General features: G+C 40.9%; 2 protein-coding genes across 4 annotated transcripts in view; both read right to left on the reverse strand.

Annotated features, from left to right (window-relative positions):
- Positions 1–62: 62 nt before the first annotated feature.
- On the reverse strand, positions 63–13,154 carry wdr19 (WD repeat domain 19). The gene is made up of 36 exons (XM_041036190.1): positions 13,055–13,154; positions 12,136–12,227; positions 11,951–12,016; positions 11,691–11,816; positions 11,349–11,464; positions 11,139–11,254; positions 10,878–10,958; positions 10,386–10,498; positions 10,102–10,275; positions 9,944–10,014; positions 9,671–9,843; positions 9,060–9,180; positions 8,843–8,949; positions 8,622–8,738; positions 8,092–8,247; positions 7,714–7,861; positions 7,389–7,593; positions 6,632–6,791; positions 6,408–6,518; positions 6,044–6,153; positions 5,896–5,953; positions 5,514–5,660; positions 5,261–5,343; positions 5,086–5,169; positions 4,853–4,999; positions 4,227–4,351; positions 3,937–4,046; positions 3,742–3,810; positions 3,569–3,646; positions 2,231–2,327; positions 1,979–2,103; positions 1,785–1,866; positions 1,504–1,654; positions 1,199–1,322; positions 1,018–1,094; positions 63–318 (listed from the first exon to the last, which is right to left on the reverse strand). The coding sequence occupies exons 1-36, from the start codon at positions 13,058–13,060 to the stop codon at positions 204–206; spliced, it is 4,041 nt and encodes a 1,346-aa protein (XP_040892124.1). The 5' UTR covers positions 13,061–13,154; the 3' UTR covers positions 63–203.
- Positions 13,155–17,187: 4,033 nt separating this feature from the next.
- The window catches only part of klhl5 (kelch-like family member 5), a 51,556-nt gene continuing 47,282 nt past the window's right edge, over positions 17,188–21,461 (reverse strand). For all 3 annotated transcript variants that reach the window (XM_041035557.1, XM_041035556.1, XM_041035554.1), the window contains one exon: positions 17,188–19,727. In XM_041035557.1, coding sequence (XP_040891491.1) covers positions 19,671–19,727 — 57 coding nt within the window. In that variant the 3' untranslated portion in view covers positions 17,188–19,670. The remainder of the gene's footprint in view (positions 19,728–21,461) is intronic.

Below are 21,461 nucleotides of genomic sequence, written 5' to 3' on the forward strand. Positions count from 1 at the left end.
TGTTTTTACGAATATAAATAGAAACTTGTAAAATACTGATAAAAAAGGTTTTATTACACATTCAGTTTCACCTAAATATACATTACATTTTTAAAATTTGCTTTATCGTCTTTTGGTCGATATCAAGCCTCCTTTGATTCTTTGAAACACATAAAATCCATCCAAAATATATAATTTATGTATATAAACCCTATAAATACCCTTCATTGTTCTAATTCATCAGTCTGCAGGTATTTGGAACAATCAGAGATCTTCTTCACCTGTTTGACACTCAGAGTTTCAGAGCACATGGGACACACCGTCTCTGTCTCTAACAACCTGAAAAAAAAAAAAAAAAAAAAAGCAGTTCAGTGTAGATTTATCAGTGTGTCAATGAATCAGAGACTCACCATGATGAAAAGAAGGGTTCCATTCTTACGTCTGAACACTAAGCATGAAGCAGCAACAAGGAAATGCTTAGCTTAGCTTAGCATAAAGACAGTAAACACGGGGACAATGCAAGCTTAGCTCATACGATCTGCTTACCACCTCCTCTAAAGTTCACTGATTAACACAACTGTTTTTGTACAAAAAACAAGATGTTTTACAGAGTTATGTGCTGTAACTATTTCCTGGTTGTAGTCATTTCCTGGTACACACTGAAGATTTTTTTTTTCTAACTTCGCAAATAAGAGTTTCTTCCAAAATGTCAAACTAGTCTAAAAATGAGTTAAACCACAAGCTGCTACAGTCTGATCTGTTTTGAGAAAGTTAGCGAGGAGCCCTGATAAAAAGTGGAGGACACTTTGGAGTGAGTTGTTATGCTGCCACTTAACTACAGCAAAAAAGAGAAAATGTGCTCAAATCAAAATCCATTTTTTTCCCCAGGTTGTCTGCAGTCAGTTTAACCCGTGTTAGGCAGGTTTCACCATAGATCTGTGTCTATAATTTTAGATGCACGTGACTTTGCTATAGGTTTGCTTAGCTACCTGAAAACTACAGCTGGTGAATGTTTACGCATGTTTGCGTGTCACTTACAGATTGAACTGCGAGTAGAGAGCAGGAAATTCACAGTGAGGACACACAGACCAGTCTTCTTTCAGCATATGGCGACCCTGATGAACATGAAAAGGTCAACGGTCAAATGATAAAAATACAAGTGTAGTGCTTTTTCTGCAACCAAATTTTCAAGTTTTACAGCGTCATCTAGTGTTTGTACCGTGGCAATGCAGTAGGGCAGGTTGTTCTTGCAGGAAATACACAGCAATTCGTTCTGTGGCAGCTGGAAGCCACAGAAGGGACATGGAGTTGTTTCCTCCTCCAGCTCTGATGTATCTGGACGTCTGTGGTGAGGACACATATGCGGTGAAGACAAGGATACAGAGGCAGTGTAGGGTAAAGGAGGCGAAAGTCAGACAAATGAGGTGAGAAGTGTGCATGTGGAGAAGAAGGGAGGGAGGTAAAGAAGAGCGGGAGAGGGAGTATGAACAGGTTTAGCCGGAGGTGTGGACATTCGCCACTCACCGAACCATGGCCTCAATCTTCTTCCTGTACTTTGGGTCGATCTCGTTTCGGTACTCTGGTCTCATCAGCATGGCAGCAAAGCTGAAGGCTGAGTTCTTCAGTCCGGCACGGTGACATTCGATGACTGCTGACGTCAGAATGGGAACAACATCTGCACACACACACAAACACTGATGAAACATCTAGTGGACAATTTTTTAAATTAGCACAGGTGTTTCTGTGTGTACTTCACAAAAGGCTAGTGTTGGGAAAAGGTGATTTTTTTTTCTACGTTGACTCACGTGAAGGAAACTTGCTGATATTGTTGCTGACACGAATGAGCATGCGTGCCCCTTTTAGGTGGTCTCCTCTCTTCACGTGGACCTAACATAAAAACATGTTCGGGAACTCATGAGCAAATGACAACTCTTCTGTTGATTTTTGAAGTGAAAAGAAGTAAACATTGCAGGTGTGATCGATTTCTGGCTGTTCTGACCTTCACCAGTAGGTAGGAGTGGAGGATCATCAGGTTGGTGGCCATCTCAGCAGGGATCTTAATCTTCTGGGCCTGCAGCTCCGTGTACATGCTGAACAGCACGTCATGGGCATTGCGGTAGTTCCCTGTCGGAGTTAACAGACACACACAAATACAGAGATCAAGAAAAACATGATTACAGATGTATCATATGTTATGTTGTTGTTATTGGTACAGAGTTTCTTGGTTGTGTTTGTGTGAATACGTTTTTACCTGCACACTGCTCTTCTCTGGCGATGATGATGGCAGTGCGAGCAGCCTCCCTGTACTGCTGCAGCGCCATATAGAGACGGAAGAGGTACTTGGCATCCTGGGAAGTGGAAAGACAGGGCAACTAACCATCTACATTTGAGAAAATTGTATCACCCAGGGCAAGAGTTACACACATGATTGCACAGGGTGAAACAGTCAATGCAACAAAATCCAAGCAACAAACTATATGTAGTTAGTGTTTGGTTTACAACAGCCACAGTCTGGGACAGATGATCCCTAAGAGGAAGTGTGAGCTACAGTTCAGTGTCTGAAATTTGCAAATTCACAGGAAATCTGATTGGTGCACAGAAGAATGTGTCACCAACTTTTTCCAACAAAGACTCGCCCCAAACTAGTAACAGACAAAACTAGAATTGCACTCAGAAGAGCACACACCTCCACTAAGGCTAAAAAAAAAAGCCAGATCTCAAAATGTTAAGAAAAGTGAAAAAGAAATTCCTGAACACCCCCCCCCCCCCCAAACTGGATCCATCCCTCCACCAAGCTTGGTGCAAATCGATTCAGTACCCTTTTTGCATAATCCTGCTGCCAAACCAACAAGCAGAAAACACAAGAGGCAACAAAAAGATAGAAATGATTCCTGTGAAATAACCAAATCTGTTCTAACTTTGGCAGAAAGCAGTGTTCATGTAGGACCATGCTGCTCAGAGCATGAAGCTGAGTGAAGTGAGAAAACTGGTTTTCAGGGCCTTTAAATGCATATTTAAGCGCATATTTAAGCGCACTTCACCGATTAAATACAAATACTAGGAACACTGTATTTCCAGCACGGTGCCCCTGTTAGATCAGTAACACACCTCTGGGTGCAGAATTCATCAGAAACAGATTTGAAACGGTTCAAAATGAGTAAATGTGGTGCTCACTCTTTCTCTCAGCACTTCAGCCATCCAATAAATTCAACCGACTCTTCCTGTTCCACAGTTTAAGAGAACCTGGGGCGATATGGGACACGCTCATGTCCTACCGCCACACAACAGCAGGACTGAACATGTTCCACATCAGTGCCACAAAGCAGGTTTTCAGAGACACTCACGAGGATGTACATTACCTATGATGTATACACATGCAGATACATAAGAAACACCACCTGCTTTTCATACAACCAGCAATAATAAAACTCTATTAGCTCTCTGACCACAGATCTGTTGGCAGAATGTCAACTACTGTTTAGAAATACAAGATTTGTAGTGCCTTGTTGGATCTGAGACAACTAGCAACTGGAAATATTCTTTCTCTTGAGTTGAATTAAAGCGTCCAGCGTTCCAGTAAATTGCTTACCTTGGGCATACCGTCGCTCTCTCCCATCAGGTAATCTATCAGCTGATTGGTCAAAGAGGCGTCTTTGGCCTGACCCACCTGGCGTACACACACATCAAAAACACTTAACTCAATGCTTACTTTGTTTTGTATTTGCACAGGAAATATTGAGTTTGACACACACACACACTCACCGTCTCAATAGCCATCTCGACTGCCAGGTTGTCATCTGTGTTGGGACACTTCAGGAAGTGTTTCAGGGCCTGAGAGACAGGAAGAAAGAAAGAACTGACCCAGTGAATCAGTGTCTCAGTCAGTAACTGACTTGATGAATCATAAAGATTATAAAGTAAATTGAGTAAATTAATGTACAAATGGAGAGCTCTTACTCTGCTGTACTGCCCACACTTCTGAAAGAACTTGCCAGCCTGCAGGTGTTTCTTCTCTCCCTCAAAGTAGAGAGCAATGCTCTGGTAATCCTCCTGTGTCGCCTCAGAGCCTGATCAACACACACAGGCAGTCATGCAATTCATATTCAACTTATAGACCGTTTATTTGAAACTACACTGACAGAAAGAAAAACAGGAAATAAAGTTAAACACACTCGACTTGTTTGTATCAAACTGCAAAATGTCTAAATGCTCCACACACACACACACACATTCCCACACAGACTGACCGATGATGTCTGCGTAGACCTCCATCTGTCCGTGCTGCTGTGCCAGCTGGAAAGCTTCATCGTTGCACTGAGACAGAACCAGGAAGTGGATGGCTGAGCCGTAGTCATTCAACCGCAGGAAGAACCTGAGACACACAAACATATGTTTAAGGTTTATTACAGAAATACTTGGCTCAGTAGCACAGCGAAAGAACTAGAGCTGAAATGAGGGGCTGTCTTGATGGTTAGAGTTTTACTAATCTGCTGAGGATGGCGAAAGAGAGACAGAGATTAAATTGGTTACACAGGGTGCTTACATAAAATATCTTATTGAGCACCCACTTTAATTCAGCCAGATCATGCAAAACTGTAATAATCTTAACTGGAGACTAAAAGACCAAATATGAAATGAAAATTAAAATAACATTTGACGCTGCCCTCCTGCTTCAGAAACTTAGTGTTGGATTTTCAGTTAAAAATTGGAATTAGGATTTAGTCCAGGTTGAGGCTAAGAAAAGGATTCATGTTAAAAAGTAGCTGAGAGGGTTATCGAGTGTGGAGTAGAGTTGAGAGATGGAGGCAGTAAGAAGAAAAAAAACTCATTACGTTTACAAAATTGTTGTTGTGTGTGTACCCCTGTGTTCTACCTGGCAACCATCTTTGCTCCGTCGATGCTCTGCGTCTCCCTGACGATGCGAACGGCATCCTCGGGATTGTTCAGGTGGTCCAGCAGCACTCGGATCATGTTGTCCCAGTCTTTTGCGCTCTCATAGGCCATTGCTGCGTCTTTATACCTGGTGCACACAGTACACATTACATCGGCTTCTCTTTCAGTGATATAACTGTCTTGAAAGGTGACACATTCAGAGTGAGAACCTACTTGCCATCTGCCTCCTTGGCCTTGGCATACTGCAGGTGGATCTTGGGAGAGGAAACGTGTGGGAGCAGCTCTCCCACCTTTGCCCTGAGTATGGAGAAAACAACAAGTAGAATAACAGAAAGGAGGAGAGACACTTGCAGGTCTGTGTGCTGGTGTGTGTTGGTGTTTGCCTCACCAGTTCTTACAACGAATGTAGACGGACGCAGCCTTGTCGTAATACTCGCCTTTCTCATAGAGCTGAGCAGCTTCAGAGTATTGCTGTAAGAGATAAAAGAAAATCACAGAAGAAGATATGAACAGAAAGACATTGCAAACATTCTCTGATGCTCAGATACTTGCAGCGCATAAACACATCAGATGACTGCAGTCTACCACTAAAGTATAACATGTAAAATTACAAGAAGACAGAGAAGAGGCTGTTTCTCTACCTTCATGCTCTCCAGTATGGCCCCACACTCCTTCTTAAGGACTCTGCTTGGGTGCTGAATAGCCTGGGCTGCTCCTCTCCGGATGTCACCCATCCTGATGGACATCCTGGCTACACCTGCTTGACATGCCTCATCATGGTCCTCAAACTGCACAGCGAAAGAAAGATGTTCGAAGGTGAGGGCAACAGAGGGAGGAAACTTTCATTTATTTCACCATTTATGTCATAAGAAGAGAACACAGCAAATCTAAGTACTTGTCTCTAAAACACACTGTCAATGTGACATTTCAGTTTTTCCTTTTTAATGCATTTTTTAAAAACTGAGGAGTGAAAATTCCTCAGTCTACACTTGTTATGTTGCATAAAGCTACAACATAACTTACTTTGTTATTGTGGGTCATGCCTTTTTCATAGTGTGCCAATGCGTTCACATAGTCTCCGCTACAAAGAGAGAAAGAGAGAATTCACATACAGTGTAGACAGATCAATTATACTGAATGGTATAAATGTGTGTTGTGTATATACACTTACATAAACTCCAGGTGGACAGCATATTCCTTGGATATAAAAGGAATCTGATCTTCTGCTAGCCTCTTCGCTAACATCAGGGCACTGTCCCAGTGCAACAGGTCCCTCCTCATCTAAAGCAAACGCAAACGCACCCACACAAAATACTACATTAACAATGTTTAGGTGATGTTTCGTTGATAGCATCTCATACATACATAAGTGTAAGGAATTATGTAACCCATTTTACCACAGGAGACACCCTAAAACAGAAGCAATCAACCTTAGTCTCTCACACACACACACACACACACACACACACACACACACACACACACACACACATATATATATATATATATATATATATATCCAAACACAAACTCACCTCTAGGGCAGCGACTGGGCAGTTTGAGGACAGATAGAGGTCCTGAGCCAGGTTGTAGTCACCTAGATACATGGCCAAATGTCCCGCCAGTAAATTCATGTCCTCTGTTCCCTGGACAGAGGGAGATCAAAAGAGAGAGATAAGGAGAAGGGAAGAGTGTTGTGTCCAAATTTTGTCTTTTATGTGGAGTGTGTGACATATGTGCAACATTGTGTGTTTTGTACCTGGATGCCCTGCAGTGACAGGACCATGCCCACATTGCCACTCATGCGGTAGACCTGAATGGCCAGATCGACCTCCATGTGGACCAGACAGGCTTTGCCTAACTCTGCCCAGTCTGCGTCGCTGCCTCCAGACTTGCACAGATCCCAGGCTTCATGGAGCCTCGACAGGAATACACACAGACACACACACAAGTGAAATTTAGTTCCTAGTCTCAGTGACTTAAACCAGTATGACAATTTGAAGGCGTTGTTAGTGATGAACAAACAACAAAACAAAAAAATATTAATTACTTTTGTTCATGTATTTCATCTGTGGTATGGATGCTAAAACCCATAATGTTGCATATACTGTATTTATAATAAGTAATAATTGTGGTCTTGTTTTTCTCTAATTATATTCTTGCATTTTCAAACGTCTGTAAGCAGATTTAGACATATCCTCCTCAACACATTATAGCCATATTTCTATATATGTCTAAATATGGGACTTGCATTGTATAAAAACTATGAAGTGTACCGTACTAAGCTCATTAAATTAACTGTCAATGTCCATTCTGGCTTCAACAAGCTAAACTGATAAGCTGACTAAGCTGTGTGGCTCTTTCTCGTGTTCTAATACTATTGTGTTGTAATACAATTAAAATGCTATTATAGCACAACTGTCCATATGCCTCATCAAGATATCAAGGTACCTTTTGTCTGAATAAGCCCCATTCTTTAACAGCAACACCTCAGCTGACTCGCGGACTGAACTGACCTCTTGAGCATGAGTGCCTGTGTGAGCTGCTTCGATGGCGAATCTGACGATGTGCCGGCTGAGCGCTTGAGGAAAGAATGCGTGCTCAGAGCCACTTTGCTGGTCTTGCCACTCACTGTCTGACAAGTCAATTCCCCATTGTACAAGAGCAAAGGCTTCTGGGAAAAGAGGAGCGGGGTGCTCCCCACCAACACCACTCGGGGGCCTGGGCAGACACAGTGAGAGAGAAGTAGAATAAAGTCGAATAGAATAGTAGAATAAAGATCATCATCCCGTAAATTTTAGAGCAATAAAAAGTGTGTGTTAAGCTGTGGCCTCTCCCTACCATATATGGTGGTTTTATGCAGGGCGTAGGTGTAGACCTTGTCATTGTCATAAGCTACAAACACTCCTCTGTCAGCATGCCAGTTGTCCCACAGCACTCCTGTGATGGTGGGAGAGAAGTTGGGGAGCTCAAAGCAGAAGTCTGTCGCCTGGAGATGCACGCACACACACACGCACGCACACACAGAACAAAAAAAAGATGAGTTGTTTTGACATATAGTACTGTACAGTCAAGTCAGTCTAGTTTCTTCATGACACTTAAATCCAGGTGCCTGCAGCCATCATGATGGATAAAGTAATTTGCCTTTACTACTCATGTGACAGTATTCTCATATTCACAGTATTTAGTGTGTGCCATGGATTTAGAAACACTACTTACATTTGCAGGGGAGAACAGGAAGCCGCCGTTCTTGTCATCGATGAAGACCAGCCGTGTGCCATTTATGTCAGGAAACACTCTTCTCACACCAACTGAGTGGCTGTAGCTGCTCACGGTCTCCCAGTCTTCCACCAAGACGCATGCCACGTTTCCTGACTGTAGAAAAAGATGGAGAGATTAGAACATCCATTAGAAAGAGAGACAATTACAAAAAAAAAGTAGGCAGGGAGGTGGGGGAGATGATGAAGAGAGAACAAATGGAAGACCAGAAAATTGACCAGGGTTAGTTTTTGTCTTTGAGAATGTGTCTGTTCTCAGTAACGGTCTTCAGAAACCGACTTTAGCTGTCAACTCACAATCGGCCCTCCGTGATCTTTGATGATGACAAAAACAGCAACTTATAGTTTTATACATAACAAATACAGGAAAGGAACATTGTGATTCAGAAATTATAGCCACCAGTCTCCACATTCATTGTCTACAGAGAAGCTACACTATGTACTAAAACTGAGGTCTCTGCTGAGTCTTACATCAGTGCCGTAGAACAGGAAGTCAGCGGTGAGGGCGTGGCAGAGGATCCGACCTTTTCTGTCATCATCTGGAAATAATTTCATCTGTTTCTTCTCCTCATGGTCTTTGCCTTCAATCTAAAACACACCCACAGATTTGTACTGTATCCATGCTAAACAATCATAAAGGCTGAAGCCTGGTGACTGATCATTTATTGGTCAACAGACATTACATGACTCACCATGTGCAGCTGCACTTTTCCCTCAAAGAGCGCTGCTGCGTAGTCTGAGTTGAGGCGCATGCTGGCTATTGTCCCCAAATACTCAATGTCCTTTAGCTTGCTAAAACCTGAGTGATACACGAAAATCGTTCAGTAAACTTACGTTCAGACATAAGACTAAATTAATTCCTACACAGACCAGGTAACACTTAACAAACACACAAACACACACACACACCAGGTTCTTGGTCTACCAATGCGTAGAACCAGGCTCTGTTGTTCATCCCCACAGCAACATGGTATGGCCCCACTGCAATGAAAGTGGGCTCTACGTCCACTTCTATGACGACAGGGGTCTCCTGAAAAACACAGGGCATCAGCAAGAGATTTAATATTAAATATGGTCAGCGGTATTTACCCCAAGCAATGTAGAAACACAAATAGCACAGTGTTACATATTGTTTTATGTATTGTAGATATATAATACATATATAAGAGTTATTATGTATTATCCATACTGTATCTAGCCATTAAAATAACAATATAATACTCATTTCTTTTTAATCTTTCCTCCAAGTACCCTGAGCTCACTTATTTTTGCCCAAATTCCAAACTACAGGATTTAGGTGGTCTCCATATTATGGCCGACATCACCGAATCAGCATGATTGTCTATCAATGTAGAAAACTTCTAAACCTTTTGCTGTTGTTGAAATTAATTTATCAGGTTGTACAGCCTTGGTGGACCTATTCCTATATTATATTTTTGTTATAGTGCTGTATTCATTCATTCCCTCTATACAAAAATTAGTTTGACATTTGTTGGGTGTGTGCGTGTTTGTGTCCTCACCCCTTCCACCTGATTGGAGACGGTGACCTCCAGCAGGGAGGTGAGGTAGGCCAGTCGGGTACCGAAGCTGTCTCCCAGGATGGGCAACTTTGTCAGGAAGACATGGAGCGTCCCTCTCTGTGTAGAAACAGCCAACAGCTGGCCATCATCTGTCCAGCTCAGCTGGTCCAGACCTGGAGGAAGAGAACGCGTGGAAGGCAGAAGAGGGGCAAGTAGGTGGTGTGTTCAAAATGGCCCTTTGACATTTGGCTAGAAAAGATGACTGTCTCTCACCTTTAGTCTCATCATCCAACTGAACCACATTGCTGATATCTTTGAGCTCATACAGCTCGTGGATCTTTATGCTGTATCAAGAAACACATGGCTTTAGTTTTTCATGCTAAAAAATAAACAGAATGAAGGTGATGTGTCTTTTGAAAGCCTGTCTATACCTGTTGTCCCCACAGAAGGCAGCCTTGTTTAATGCTGGTGAAATGGCCACACTGTTAAGACTATCTTTATGGTTGTGAGCCTGGTAGAGCTCCTCCCCGATCTCCCTGATGTGCGTGGAAATAACCACAAAGTATCCATGCGAGAAGCCAATGAGTATATACCCATCACCGTACCTGGAAGTGACAGGCAGGGGGAGAGAACTAATTTTAATACCAAAATCTCATGGGCATAATTCAAGATCTGTGCTTGGCGGTGTGCCCGGATGTGTGAGCGTGTGAAGTACCAGCGATAGGATACAATATTTCCATAGTGGCGCTGGAAGGTCAGATCTATCCGGTTTTCAGGGTCGTTGACATTGAAAAGCATCAGTATCTTCTTGTCCACAGACACACTCACCTGAAAGGTCAATAGTTGTAGCACAGGAAACATTTGTGAAGATGTTAGTAGTACATCATAAATCTCTACTCTTAACCTTTATCTTTCAATTACAGCTCAAACAGATAATATGTATGCTGAATTACTTTTTTTGTTTTACCCATTGAAATTAGTTTTATCTGCACTGCACAATGTTTCGCACACCACAGATCAGTCCTTAAGTTCAATGCAGGCTTTAAGTTTGAGCAAAATCTTCACAATAAAAGTACATAGACAGCGGTGAATATATTAGCCAGGTTTGAAAAATCTAAATAAGTGACACTCCAATTCTATAGTGTGCACTTAAGATGAATGTGGATAATGAAAGTTTGTGAAAAATGAAAAATGGCAGAAAACGTACCGTGCTCTCTCCCTGCGCAGACCTTTCATCCATCTTCATCAACGAAAAGTAAATTTCAGCAGGCTCACCACGAAGTGCTGTCTAGTGTCAGAAAGATAAAGTGGACCCTATTTTACCATCTTTTTTCTTATCCCTCCTCCTCTACTTTGTGATATTGTGCATTCCGGTACCAACAGTGATATGGCCATAGTTGGCTATCAAAACTAACATAAAGCAAAATATTTGCGCTGCTTGTATGTTTATGCACTCCTGTGCGACTACCTGTCTGATGGTGTCCCCCTCGTGATTGCTGATGCTCAGTGTGTGGTCATCGCTTCCCAGAGCCAGTAGATTCTGAGTACTCCAGCACCCACAGGTGATCTTTTTGGTGTGTTTACCTAGCATGTAAGGAGAGAGAGGTGACAGACAATCAACACCGAGAAGTGACTAAAGGCTAGTCATAAACAAGTCTACGTGTTGTGTGTGTATTACCGAGTACAGGGATCTTGCGTGAAGTCTGCTGATTGTAGATCAACAGGTTTCCTTTGACTGTCCCGACTGCCAACAACGGGCCAGTTTTTGACCACAAGATGAAGGACATCTGATCTCTGTTGAACCAAATGACAGCAGGAGGCAAACCCAGGGTATTAGAAATGATTAGCAATATCTTCACTGCTACAGTCATCTAAAAAAACACAAACAGTTGCTCTGTTTGAGCCTAACATCCTGGAATTAAGGCATCAACACTGTCATTAGATATTCAGCCTGATACAATGTATCTGAGAATAAAGCTAACTTCTCCCTCTTTGGAAATATTATGCGCGTATGTCATACCTCATGCCGCTGTCTATCTGTGATGTTTTATTGACACTGGCATCCCAGAGGTAGATGGAGCTAGATTTTGCAGCTATTACAGCCAAAATGTCTCCATCCTTATCCCAGTCCATACCCACACAACGCCTAGGAGGAGTAGGAGAAAAAAAGGAAAGTGTAAAGGAACTTACTGTTAAATACTTTTGAACAGCATGAGGTAATAATAAGAACTTTTTTTCATTAGACAAAGTCAAAACCAAAAAAGATTCTCTCACACTTACCCTGGAAGACTGAGTTCAGTCCACTTGTGTCCATGTCGATCAAATATTTTCACTGAGTTGTCCTGTCTGTGTTAGAAATATAATGCATATTTTAGCTTTTGTGCTGAAATTAATCTTGTGTTAAAGGAAGTTGATTATTACATGTTTTCATAGGGCGACATTATCCACCACAACAGTTTACTCACCCAGCAACAGCGATATAGTTACCAAGGGTTTTCTGCCACTTATACAGCAGGTTAGAACCCGCCCAGGCTTTGTCAGCAAGAATGAAAACGTTCTGTGGACAAAAAGATAACCTTTTCAGTAAGTTTTGGTTTTGGTACAATTGGTAATCGGTACAATTACGTGAAATTAAAGAAGCATTCAGCTTCTCTTACAAAACAGTACTTATTATCTGCAACAGGTGTCCGATTGAACTGATCTCTCTCTCTCTATACATACATACACACACACACACACACACACAGACACACAGAGGCTATTTCCAATATAACAAAGAATGACAAACATTTGTTTATTCCCTTAGCTTAAACCTATGTGCTACTTTTAAGTTTAGGCCACTTGTGGAGCTGAAATCGGTTAAATTGCTTAAGATTTTATGAAAAACAATGAAATATAAGCTGTTTAAAATGTAACAGCAAAATAAGAGACCGCTGCCACAGCTACCACATTCTTAGTTGTGTAAATAATGCGGACTACCACTCTGACAAACTGTGATATGATTGTTCAGCCCATTAGCTAGCCAGACGCTACGCTTTCCTGTTGTCTTTTTAAAATGCTGTACTGGATAGCTTATCCAGGCATATGGAAAAACTGTGTTCGATAGTAAATCCAGACACGCAGTTCATTAGTTGACTTTGGTTAACGCTGTAGCCAGCAAAATATCTGTAACATTAGCTGTTAGCTTGGTTTCCAGGAGTTGTCTTGCTAATCAACAACACCTTTAACAAGTAGCTAGCTACCTCTAAGAAGCAGCTAGCTAGTTTAGAGCAGCAGTTAACAAGCAGTTAGCTAGCTTGAAGCCCGTTCATGCATCAAACTTAACGTCGAAATCATAAAATCAGAAGTAATTGTGGTCATTCCAATTCTTTCGCTGGTACCAACCTTCATCGTGCCAACATTTAGTTTATTATTTAAACTTTAAATCGATCTTTTGAATCGATCTGTTCAAAGCATTTTCGACATTGTTGTGCGTATCCCACAATGCATCACTCTGAAAGCGTCTGCAGCAGCGATGTCATAGCAACGGCCATTAGCCAATGAGGACCCGCTAAAGCAGAGATGAGGGATTGTCTTTGGATTTGTGATTAACGCGTCTTATTAAAGTTGAAAATTGGACACTGAAGAAAATAGAATGCCACAAAAAAAGGCTGCCAAGAGCTGCCTCTACTGAAAAACACTACCCACCCATGTGAGTTTAACCCCTCCCACTTGGTTGGAGACGATGACTTCCAGTAGAGAGATGAGGAAAACATGGACCTTTCTGTGTGGTGGAAACAGCCTACAGCTCAGCTGGTCCAGATCTGGAGGAGCAGAGAGTGTGGGAGGTAGGGGAGGGAGATGGCCCTCTGGTATGTGTTCAAGAACAGCACAACAGCAAGTGAGCCTTGGGGTATTACACTGTGTACACAATCTCTGAGTGCTCAACCAGCTGTGTTTGTTGTGGAGATATGTTTTCTTTAATATGAGCCCAAGGGCTGATCTCAGATCTCTGTCCCAGTGCTCCTGACTGGAGTCTGTACAGCAAACAAATGCAATAAACTGAGAAAGCAGGTCATTAGTAACAATTCAGACATTTCCTAGATGTTTTATGAAGTCTAACTCAGAAAATAATGGAACTGCTATTTTCTTTTGTCAACTCCATGCACACTGTTATTGAACTCTCTTTATATATGATTCCATTTTGTGCTTTGGTCCAGGTGTAGCTTGTCAAATTCCTCAGTCTCCAGTACTGAGACTATGGATAAATGGTATAACTCCCAGTGGCCATTTCTCGTAGCCACAGGTGAAACAGTTTGGAAAACTCAGTTACTTGTATATTAGTTCCACTGAATATTATGATACTGTTTCTTATTTCTAGAATTTGGACTCCTGAGCTCTCTGACGTTAGTCAGCCAAGTACAGAACCAGCTGTAGCAGTAGCCAGATGTCACCTGCTTGACATTTGTTGGCAGTGAGAGACAGAAGTTGTTCTTTAAACCTGGTTTATCCACAGAAGCTACATCACCATCTTTTACATGGCTGCAAGGGACAACTTATGCACAACATGCTGTACTGCATAACTAAAACTTTTACACCTATTAAACAGAATTTGTACTTGCTTGTGCAATGTAAAATAAAGTTTCTTCTTCAAAAGTGTTCCTTGCTTTACTATCTCCCAAGAACCTGGCTCTGGAAATCATAACCATACTGCTTTCAAACCCAGAATAAAATCCTGCTTTATAGTTTCTCTATTGAATAATTCTCTCATTCTTTACTCATCTATCACTGGAGGTTCCAGGACCAAACTCTGGAAATGACAGTGTTCCCTGACATTGCTTTTTATGGCTAATATTTACAGCATATTCATGTTTATTTTATAGTTGTAGGTGCTGAATGAAAGCAGGGGGAAAACAAACACAAAAACAAGGTTGCACCATAGCATCACTGTAAATTCTGTCATGTATTTTTGTGCTTCCACCACAGATCCAGTAGACGGCAGCCTTGTACAGTTTTTATGTTTTTTTTTCCCACTGTCAGTTTTCTTAACATCTGCCCTGTTCCATCTTATTTTTTTCTGTTGTCTTATAAGAAGTCAGTGTTGCTCTTCAAAGAAAAAAAAGCAAAGCAATTTCAGCTTCTGCAACACAACAGCAAATAGTCTCACTGTACTATCCTTCTGTTCATCTGACATAAATCATGGTCGGCTGCTCCTTCTCTTGTGTTTCTTCATTATTGATGAAAAGCAGGGGAAAACACAGCACAAGGTGACTCAGCACCTTCTGTTCTTCCTCATTTATTGATGGAAGGATGGCAGCTTATTTTTACTGTAAAATCCTGGGAGCTGGGATGAAATGGCAGTTGTGTGACACAAATATTCCTCACTGTGCTCCGGCAGACCGAAGCAGAATACACCCTGCTGACTCAGACCTCATTAAGATGCACTGAAGGCGAGCTGTTGTATGATTTCCAAGCAAAATGGTAAAATTAGAGCAGAGACACACAAAAAAAAGAATGTTGTGAAATATTTTTGCTAGTGAGAGACAATAAACCCCAAGTGAGTAGAGCAGCTGAACATTTTTGCAATCTTTGGTGGGGCATTTTTTGAAAATGAAGTGCTCTTGAGTGACAAAAAAGACATGAAACTAGTTTAACAGAGTTATCTTGTAATCCTTGAATGAATCAGGAAAATCATCCCTCCCCATTAAACTGGTTTAAGGTCATGTGCCAGAGGAAAGTATCTTTTGATAGTTTCTTTTTTTAAATTTAATTTGTTAATTTTTCTTCTCCTTGTTTTTTATTCCCTTAGAAAAAGTTTCTGGGATTATGAAGGAATAATGCTTGTGTTACAAACAGTCCCAAATTTTAGAAGACATTTTATAATGTCCCACTGGAGCGTTCACTGTCATGCAGGACATTTGTATATCTCGTGGGACTAGACACTGTAGATTATGGCAGCGCTGTGGGACATAATAACTCCTGTAAGATTCTGATAGGGGTTGGTTAAGTCCTGTGGGACTGCTGGCTATCCCTGCAGAAAAATCTAATTTTTTCATGAAGTACATCAGCAAGATCTGAACTCTAATGAAGTCTTTGTGCCACATTTTTTGGTGAGCTTTGAGAGGCTCTGTTCTGTACCCATTTTAATTATTGCTGGACAAATTAAAAACAAAAAAGTATTGTAGACAATTGTTGATCAACAAATCATTCGTTACTAGAATTTAATAATACGCAACAATGCTAAATCAGTCCAGCCTGTACAGTAAATCATCACAAGGTGACATGTTATCCTGGCCTGGATAGAGTTACAAGTCATAAAAGATTTAGATTTTTAACAACATGTCCCTGTGATGAGGATTACAGCGTTAAACAGCATTAATACTAGCTGACAAAACAAACTCACCACAAGGTACAAGGATGCATTTAGTAACTGTTCTGGAGCTTTCAGTCACTTTGCAACATCCTCTTCAGCACATGTACTATGCCCTGTCACTGAATTGTGGATGTTCAAATTTCAACTCTTATCTGCTGAGGGAGATCATGCAATATGACTGAAAGCTCCAAGAGCAACTAAGTGGAAATTACAGTGAGAGTGTTTGATCAACTACTATTTCCAAGGTCTAGAATGAATTTTTAAAACAATAACTTGATATTCTAACAGTATTAATACAACACAGTGTAATCATATAGATAGTCGTTAAAGGTGAGAAATGGACCTGAGAATGTACAAAATAAAACCTGAATGGACACAGTTCCCCTTTTATTTGGCCTGAAGTTTAAATTGTAATGACTGACTTGCTCTCTGGGGGGCAGCAGGGTAGTTAAGTTAGCTGGTAAATGCAGATGTGCACAGCTGTCTAAAGCACTGACGGACACTGTGGGGAAAAGCCCTGCTGCACGTCTGCTTGCAGGTTACTTCTACATTTAGATGTTGAACGTGTGGAGTCAGACAGTCCAGCACTTTCTCTTTCCCTCTTGTTCCTGTCAGGTGTAATGGACTCAGGTGCTGTTAAGGCAGCAAGACAAGGTCACTGGCATCATTTCTCACTGCCACCAGGAGCCATTTGTTACAGCTGGTTATGATTTAAAGCTTCCCCCGCAATAAATAACAGAGTGAATCAGCTAGCTACTGGCTGCTGTCCCAGGGTTAAAGTATCTGTAAATTGTAAGCATTCCTCTTCCTCACACACTTGTTATAATAGGCAAACACTTCAACCTGCTGCAGTGTCTGGCTCAGGCTGCAGCTTTTAAGTTAAAGCATCCATATTTAAGAGTAATGAGGATTCATATTAACCTCCAGACCTAGAAAATGGATTCAGAGCAATACTCCCACAGAAACCTTTGAACTACAATGGCTGCTCTGATGGGGATGCTGTTAGAAATAAGAGCCACATATTAACATACGAATTTACACCACAATGGCATTTATAGTGATTGTGACAAATGTAAACAGCTTGCAAAAACATCTGTACCATAAACATGATCTAACTGTTATTGTTAAACTGTAGTGTGCAAGTATTTTACACAGGAAAAAGAAATGTTAAATCACATCTTGACTTTAATGTATAAAAGACCAATAACAGCATATTACAGCAGCTTATATTATACATACATAATTTATATTGTAAAAGAGTAAATGAGATATTCTGGTAGAAAAAGAGGAGGTGAGCAGCTGTACCATACCTCACCACCCCTTGTTTTATTTCACATCTTCTTCATCTGAATTCATGGTACAAAAAGAAACACATGATAACACATGGCATATTTAATGGGCTTACTGTATAATGTACAGCATAATGCAATAAGACTACATACAGATTTTACATCTACTTATATACATAATATACTGAAATATATACCTTGATTTGGAGTGTCTGTCTTTATTTTTAACCTCTGACTGACATCAAACTCTCTGACAACATCTACACAGTGGAGGTGACACACTTCCGCTGCTGTGATCTTAAGAGAATTACTCTCTAAATAAACAGCGGGCAGGTCTGAAGGGGAAGAAAATAGAATAATGCAGCAGAGCATTAGGCTTGAATAAACATCAGCTCAGCTGTAGGGAATTGCTAGCCTGCCCGTCTCTGCTTTTTAGATGTCACGCCGGCAAATTTGGGAGGCTTTTCAATCTTCACTGACTCCTGGGGCACTTGGCTTTCAGCTGGTGAATGTGTATGTGTATGTGTATGCGTGTGTGTGTATGCGTGCGTGTGTGCAGTGCATCCTGGGGGCTACATTAGCTCTAGATCTGTCAGTTCAGACAGGATGCCTGCTTTGCCTCTCAGTGTCAGGAGTTAGCTTTCTGTACACTACACACACACTCACAAACACAGAGGAGCAGATTGAGCCAAACAGGGGACACACACACAGTTGTGTACAGCATGAACCTGCAGTTAGGACCTTTGTATTCTTGACGCTTCTTGTCATGAGTTTACTTAAACAAACCCTCAAACATGAACACATGAGGTCATTTCACAGGATTCATTTTCCGCTCATGTCTCATGGTTTGTCTGCAGCCGCGTCAAATCTAATAACGCTTTGAACTCGACATCAAACAAAGTGTTGGCACCGGCTGAATCAACGTTATTAAATTCATGCTCTCATTACGTCGTATGTTGTTCATTTTGTCCGGGTATCCAATTGTGCTCTAAAATGCAGTGGTGCGTGTATTTGTGTGTGCTTGAGTGTGTGTGTCTGTGTGGTGATGAAATGGGAAAATGGGGATGAAGAGAAAGCAGCAGGGAATTGAAGATGTGGAGAGGGGAAGGGAGAAGATTCTCATTTGAGATAAAAATATACTCCTTGCAATCTCTGAACACCCGAACACATGTGTACACAGACACACACACACTAACACACACAGACACAGACACACACAAACATACACAGAAGAAACATCTACAGTGGAGAAAAGGTATGTAGCTGGCAGACAGAAAAGCTTGACTGACCCTGTATAAAACCAAATCTGTAAATAGCTGACCCTGTGCTCTGCAGGAAATTGAAAACAAAATTTCCCTACAGGGATCAACAAAGGGCCACAGTGTTATTATTATTACTATGGACTCAATTATGGACCTTAAAATGGAAAAGAATTACACAGTTAAAAACACAAAACGAAAAGCAAAAAGTTGGATAATTTGCCAGCGTAGCTTGCAAAAAGCTACAATAAATTGCATATCAGAGAATACTGTATGCTTCAGATGTAAGCTGATGCAACATGGAAGACATTCACGCAGAAATATTACATAAAGCATAATGATATGTTTCTGAATTGAGAGAACAAAAGGGCTCACAGTTCCGTACAGTACAGCTGTTCATAAGGTTGTGCTGATTACGTCAAGTCTTTCTTTTATCTGTCAGCGAGCAAGAGAGTGAAAGAAAGAGGACAGGAGCACTTGCCAACTGCAGCATAAAAATAATAGGGAACATATTAAAATAGCATCAATACACACTACCAGGTATTGTTAGGAAAACCGAGCGTAAAACGATGAGGCATCTCAACTGTCTTGACAATCTCTCTCTGTCTCCCTCACCTTTCTGTCAGCAGAAATAGAAGCTGAAAGAAACCATGTAGGTTTGTGTGCGTGTACGTGTGTTTGTGTGTGTGTGTGTGTGTGTGTGTGTGTGTGTCCCACCTTGTCTACAGGAACAAAATAATAGGCAAGAAAAAAAGCTGTGAGACAGCTGTTCTGTCATGCTCAGATAAACACTGCAGATTCTTCTTCATTGTGGGTGTTGGTGGTAGTTCACTTCTGTGGCAGAAGTTAGCAGGATGTTCAAATATGGAAACTTTATCAGAAACTTTACCCCAAACATTAACATGAATGATTGGCAGTCTTGACGTGAGTGTAACACTTGACTTTGCCAAAGTGTAAAACCTGAAGAGTGTTTGTTAATCAGCATCTTTTTCTCCTGGTGTAGGCAGATGTAAGCGATCATGTCAGTGGTGGCAAAAAGGAGGGTCTCTGAGCCTGATCAGGTACAGTCCACCAAACATCAGTTGTTTGTGTTTATGTTTTCACAGTCTGACAGCCACCACGCATGCTCCCGCCCTGCCCAGACACAGAGGTGCTACCTGAAAAGAAAAACGAAAGAACACACACTGATCTCAGTCAAAGCTGGATTTTAACAGGTAAAGCTATGGATTGTCTAAGAGTAAAAGTAGTAATGATTCCCTCTTGCATCGAAGGATTACACTGGAATTAGGAGATTTCTACAATATCTGTGGTACTGACATCTTTTGAAGTTACTCAGTTTGGGAAAAATGAGCGCTCATCTTGTCTCAAAAACCAAGTCAGGAATCTTAGTGTAATCTTGGACTCAAAGTTAAATGTATACACATCAAATCAATTACAATTTCTCCATTTTACCATCTTATGCATGCAGCAAAAAAAAAAAAAAATCAGAGGATTAACGTCCAGGCAGGATTTAGACAAACAGGGTGTAGAGCACTGATTTAGCTAGGATTTAGAGAAACTAATCCATGCTTTCATTTCCAGTAGGATAGATACTGTAACGGTCTTTTCTCAGGTCTCCCCAAAAGAAAACTCACGCAGAAAACTTTAGCTCATTCAGAAAACTGCTGCTAGAGTACAAGCAAAGACCAAGAACAGTGAACACATCAACACTTATCAGGTCTCTTTACTGTTTTCCAGTGTGTCTGAAAAAGACCCCTCAGATCTATTTTGCCACTTCTTGGAGGGGGTTGAGAACCACTAGTCCGTTAGGCTTAATTATGCATAATCTTATTAAACCAACAACATTGTGCATCAATGCACAGGCACCAGTGTGAACCAAAATGTGATTCATTGAGGAGGGACCAATTCTATTTACTCTAAATGAAGCTCTAATGTAAAGTACTATCATTTACCACATGAACACTCATATGTTGCTAACCGCTCCTAGAGTGCAAACTCTAAATATAGAGAAGCTATTTTTATTTTAGTGTGCACCACAGAGCTGGAACAAACATATTACACTCATACCAACTTTGACCATCGTTAAATCCAGGTTAAAAACTTCTGTTCCTTTACAAAAAATGTCCCTACAGGGATTAATAAAGTTTTTCTGATTCTGAATCTGATTCTGATGTTCTGCTTTGGCTTTTACTGAACCTTAAATGTCTTTCTTGCATGGTAATGTTTATTTTTTAGTGCATTACATAAAGCACTTTGAATTACCTTTTTTTTTTTATAAAATGTGCAATTTAAGTAAATGTGCCTTGCAATTGCCTTAGTGGGTTTTAGACATTTTAGAAATACAATACTATGGGAAGTGAAATGGACAGGAGCATGTCGGTATTCTGGATGTTACTGGTGTTTGTTATAAGTCAAATTATCAAGATGCTCACATTAAAAAGATAATATATTAGAAGAACATCTAAAAAGGTAAACATAGGTTTGTGTGGCAGAAATATGTTATTACTGCTTTGCTACTCTGTTAATAATCTTGAGACCCCTCAGATCTATTTTGCCACTTCTTGGAGGGGGTTGAGAACCACTGGTCCGTTAGGCTTAATTATGCATAATCTTATTAAACCAACAACATTGTGCATCAATGCACAGGCACCAGTGTGAACCAAAATGTGATTCATCGAGGAGGGACCAATTCTATTTATTCTAAATGAAGCTCTAATGTTTTTTGTGGTTGTTTGCCATGTTTTTTTGTATCCACTGCTTCTACACAGACGCCTAATTTTAAACATAAATTTATCACCCATGTCACATGTCTTGGTAGTAGAAAGATTGACAGATTTGTGCTAAAGCGAGCTGGGGAAGTGATACTACTAGGACGGGACAGACAACACATC

Source organism: Toxotes jaculatrix, chromosome 4, assembly GCF_017976425.1.
Source record: "Toxotes jaculatrix isolate fToxJac2 chromosome 4, fToxJac2.pri, whole genome shotgun sequence".
Taxonomy (NCBI): domain Eukaryota; kingdom Metazoa; phylum Chordata; class Actinopteri; family Toxotidae; genus Toxotes; species Toxotes jaculatrix.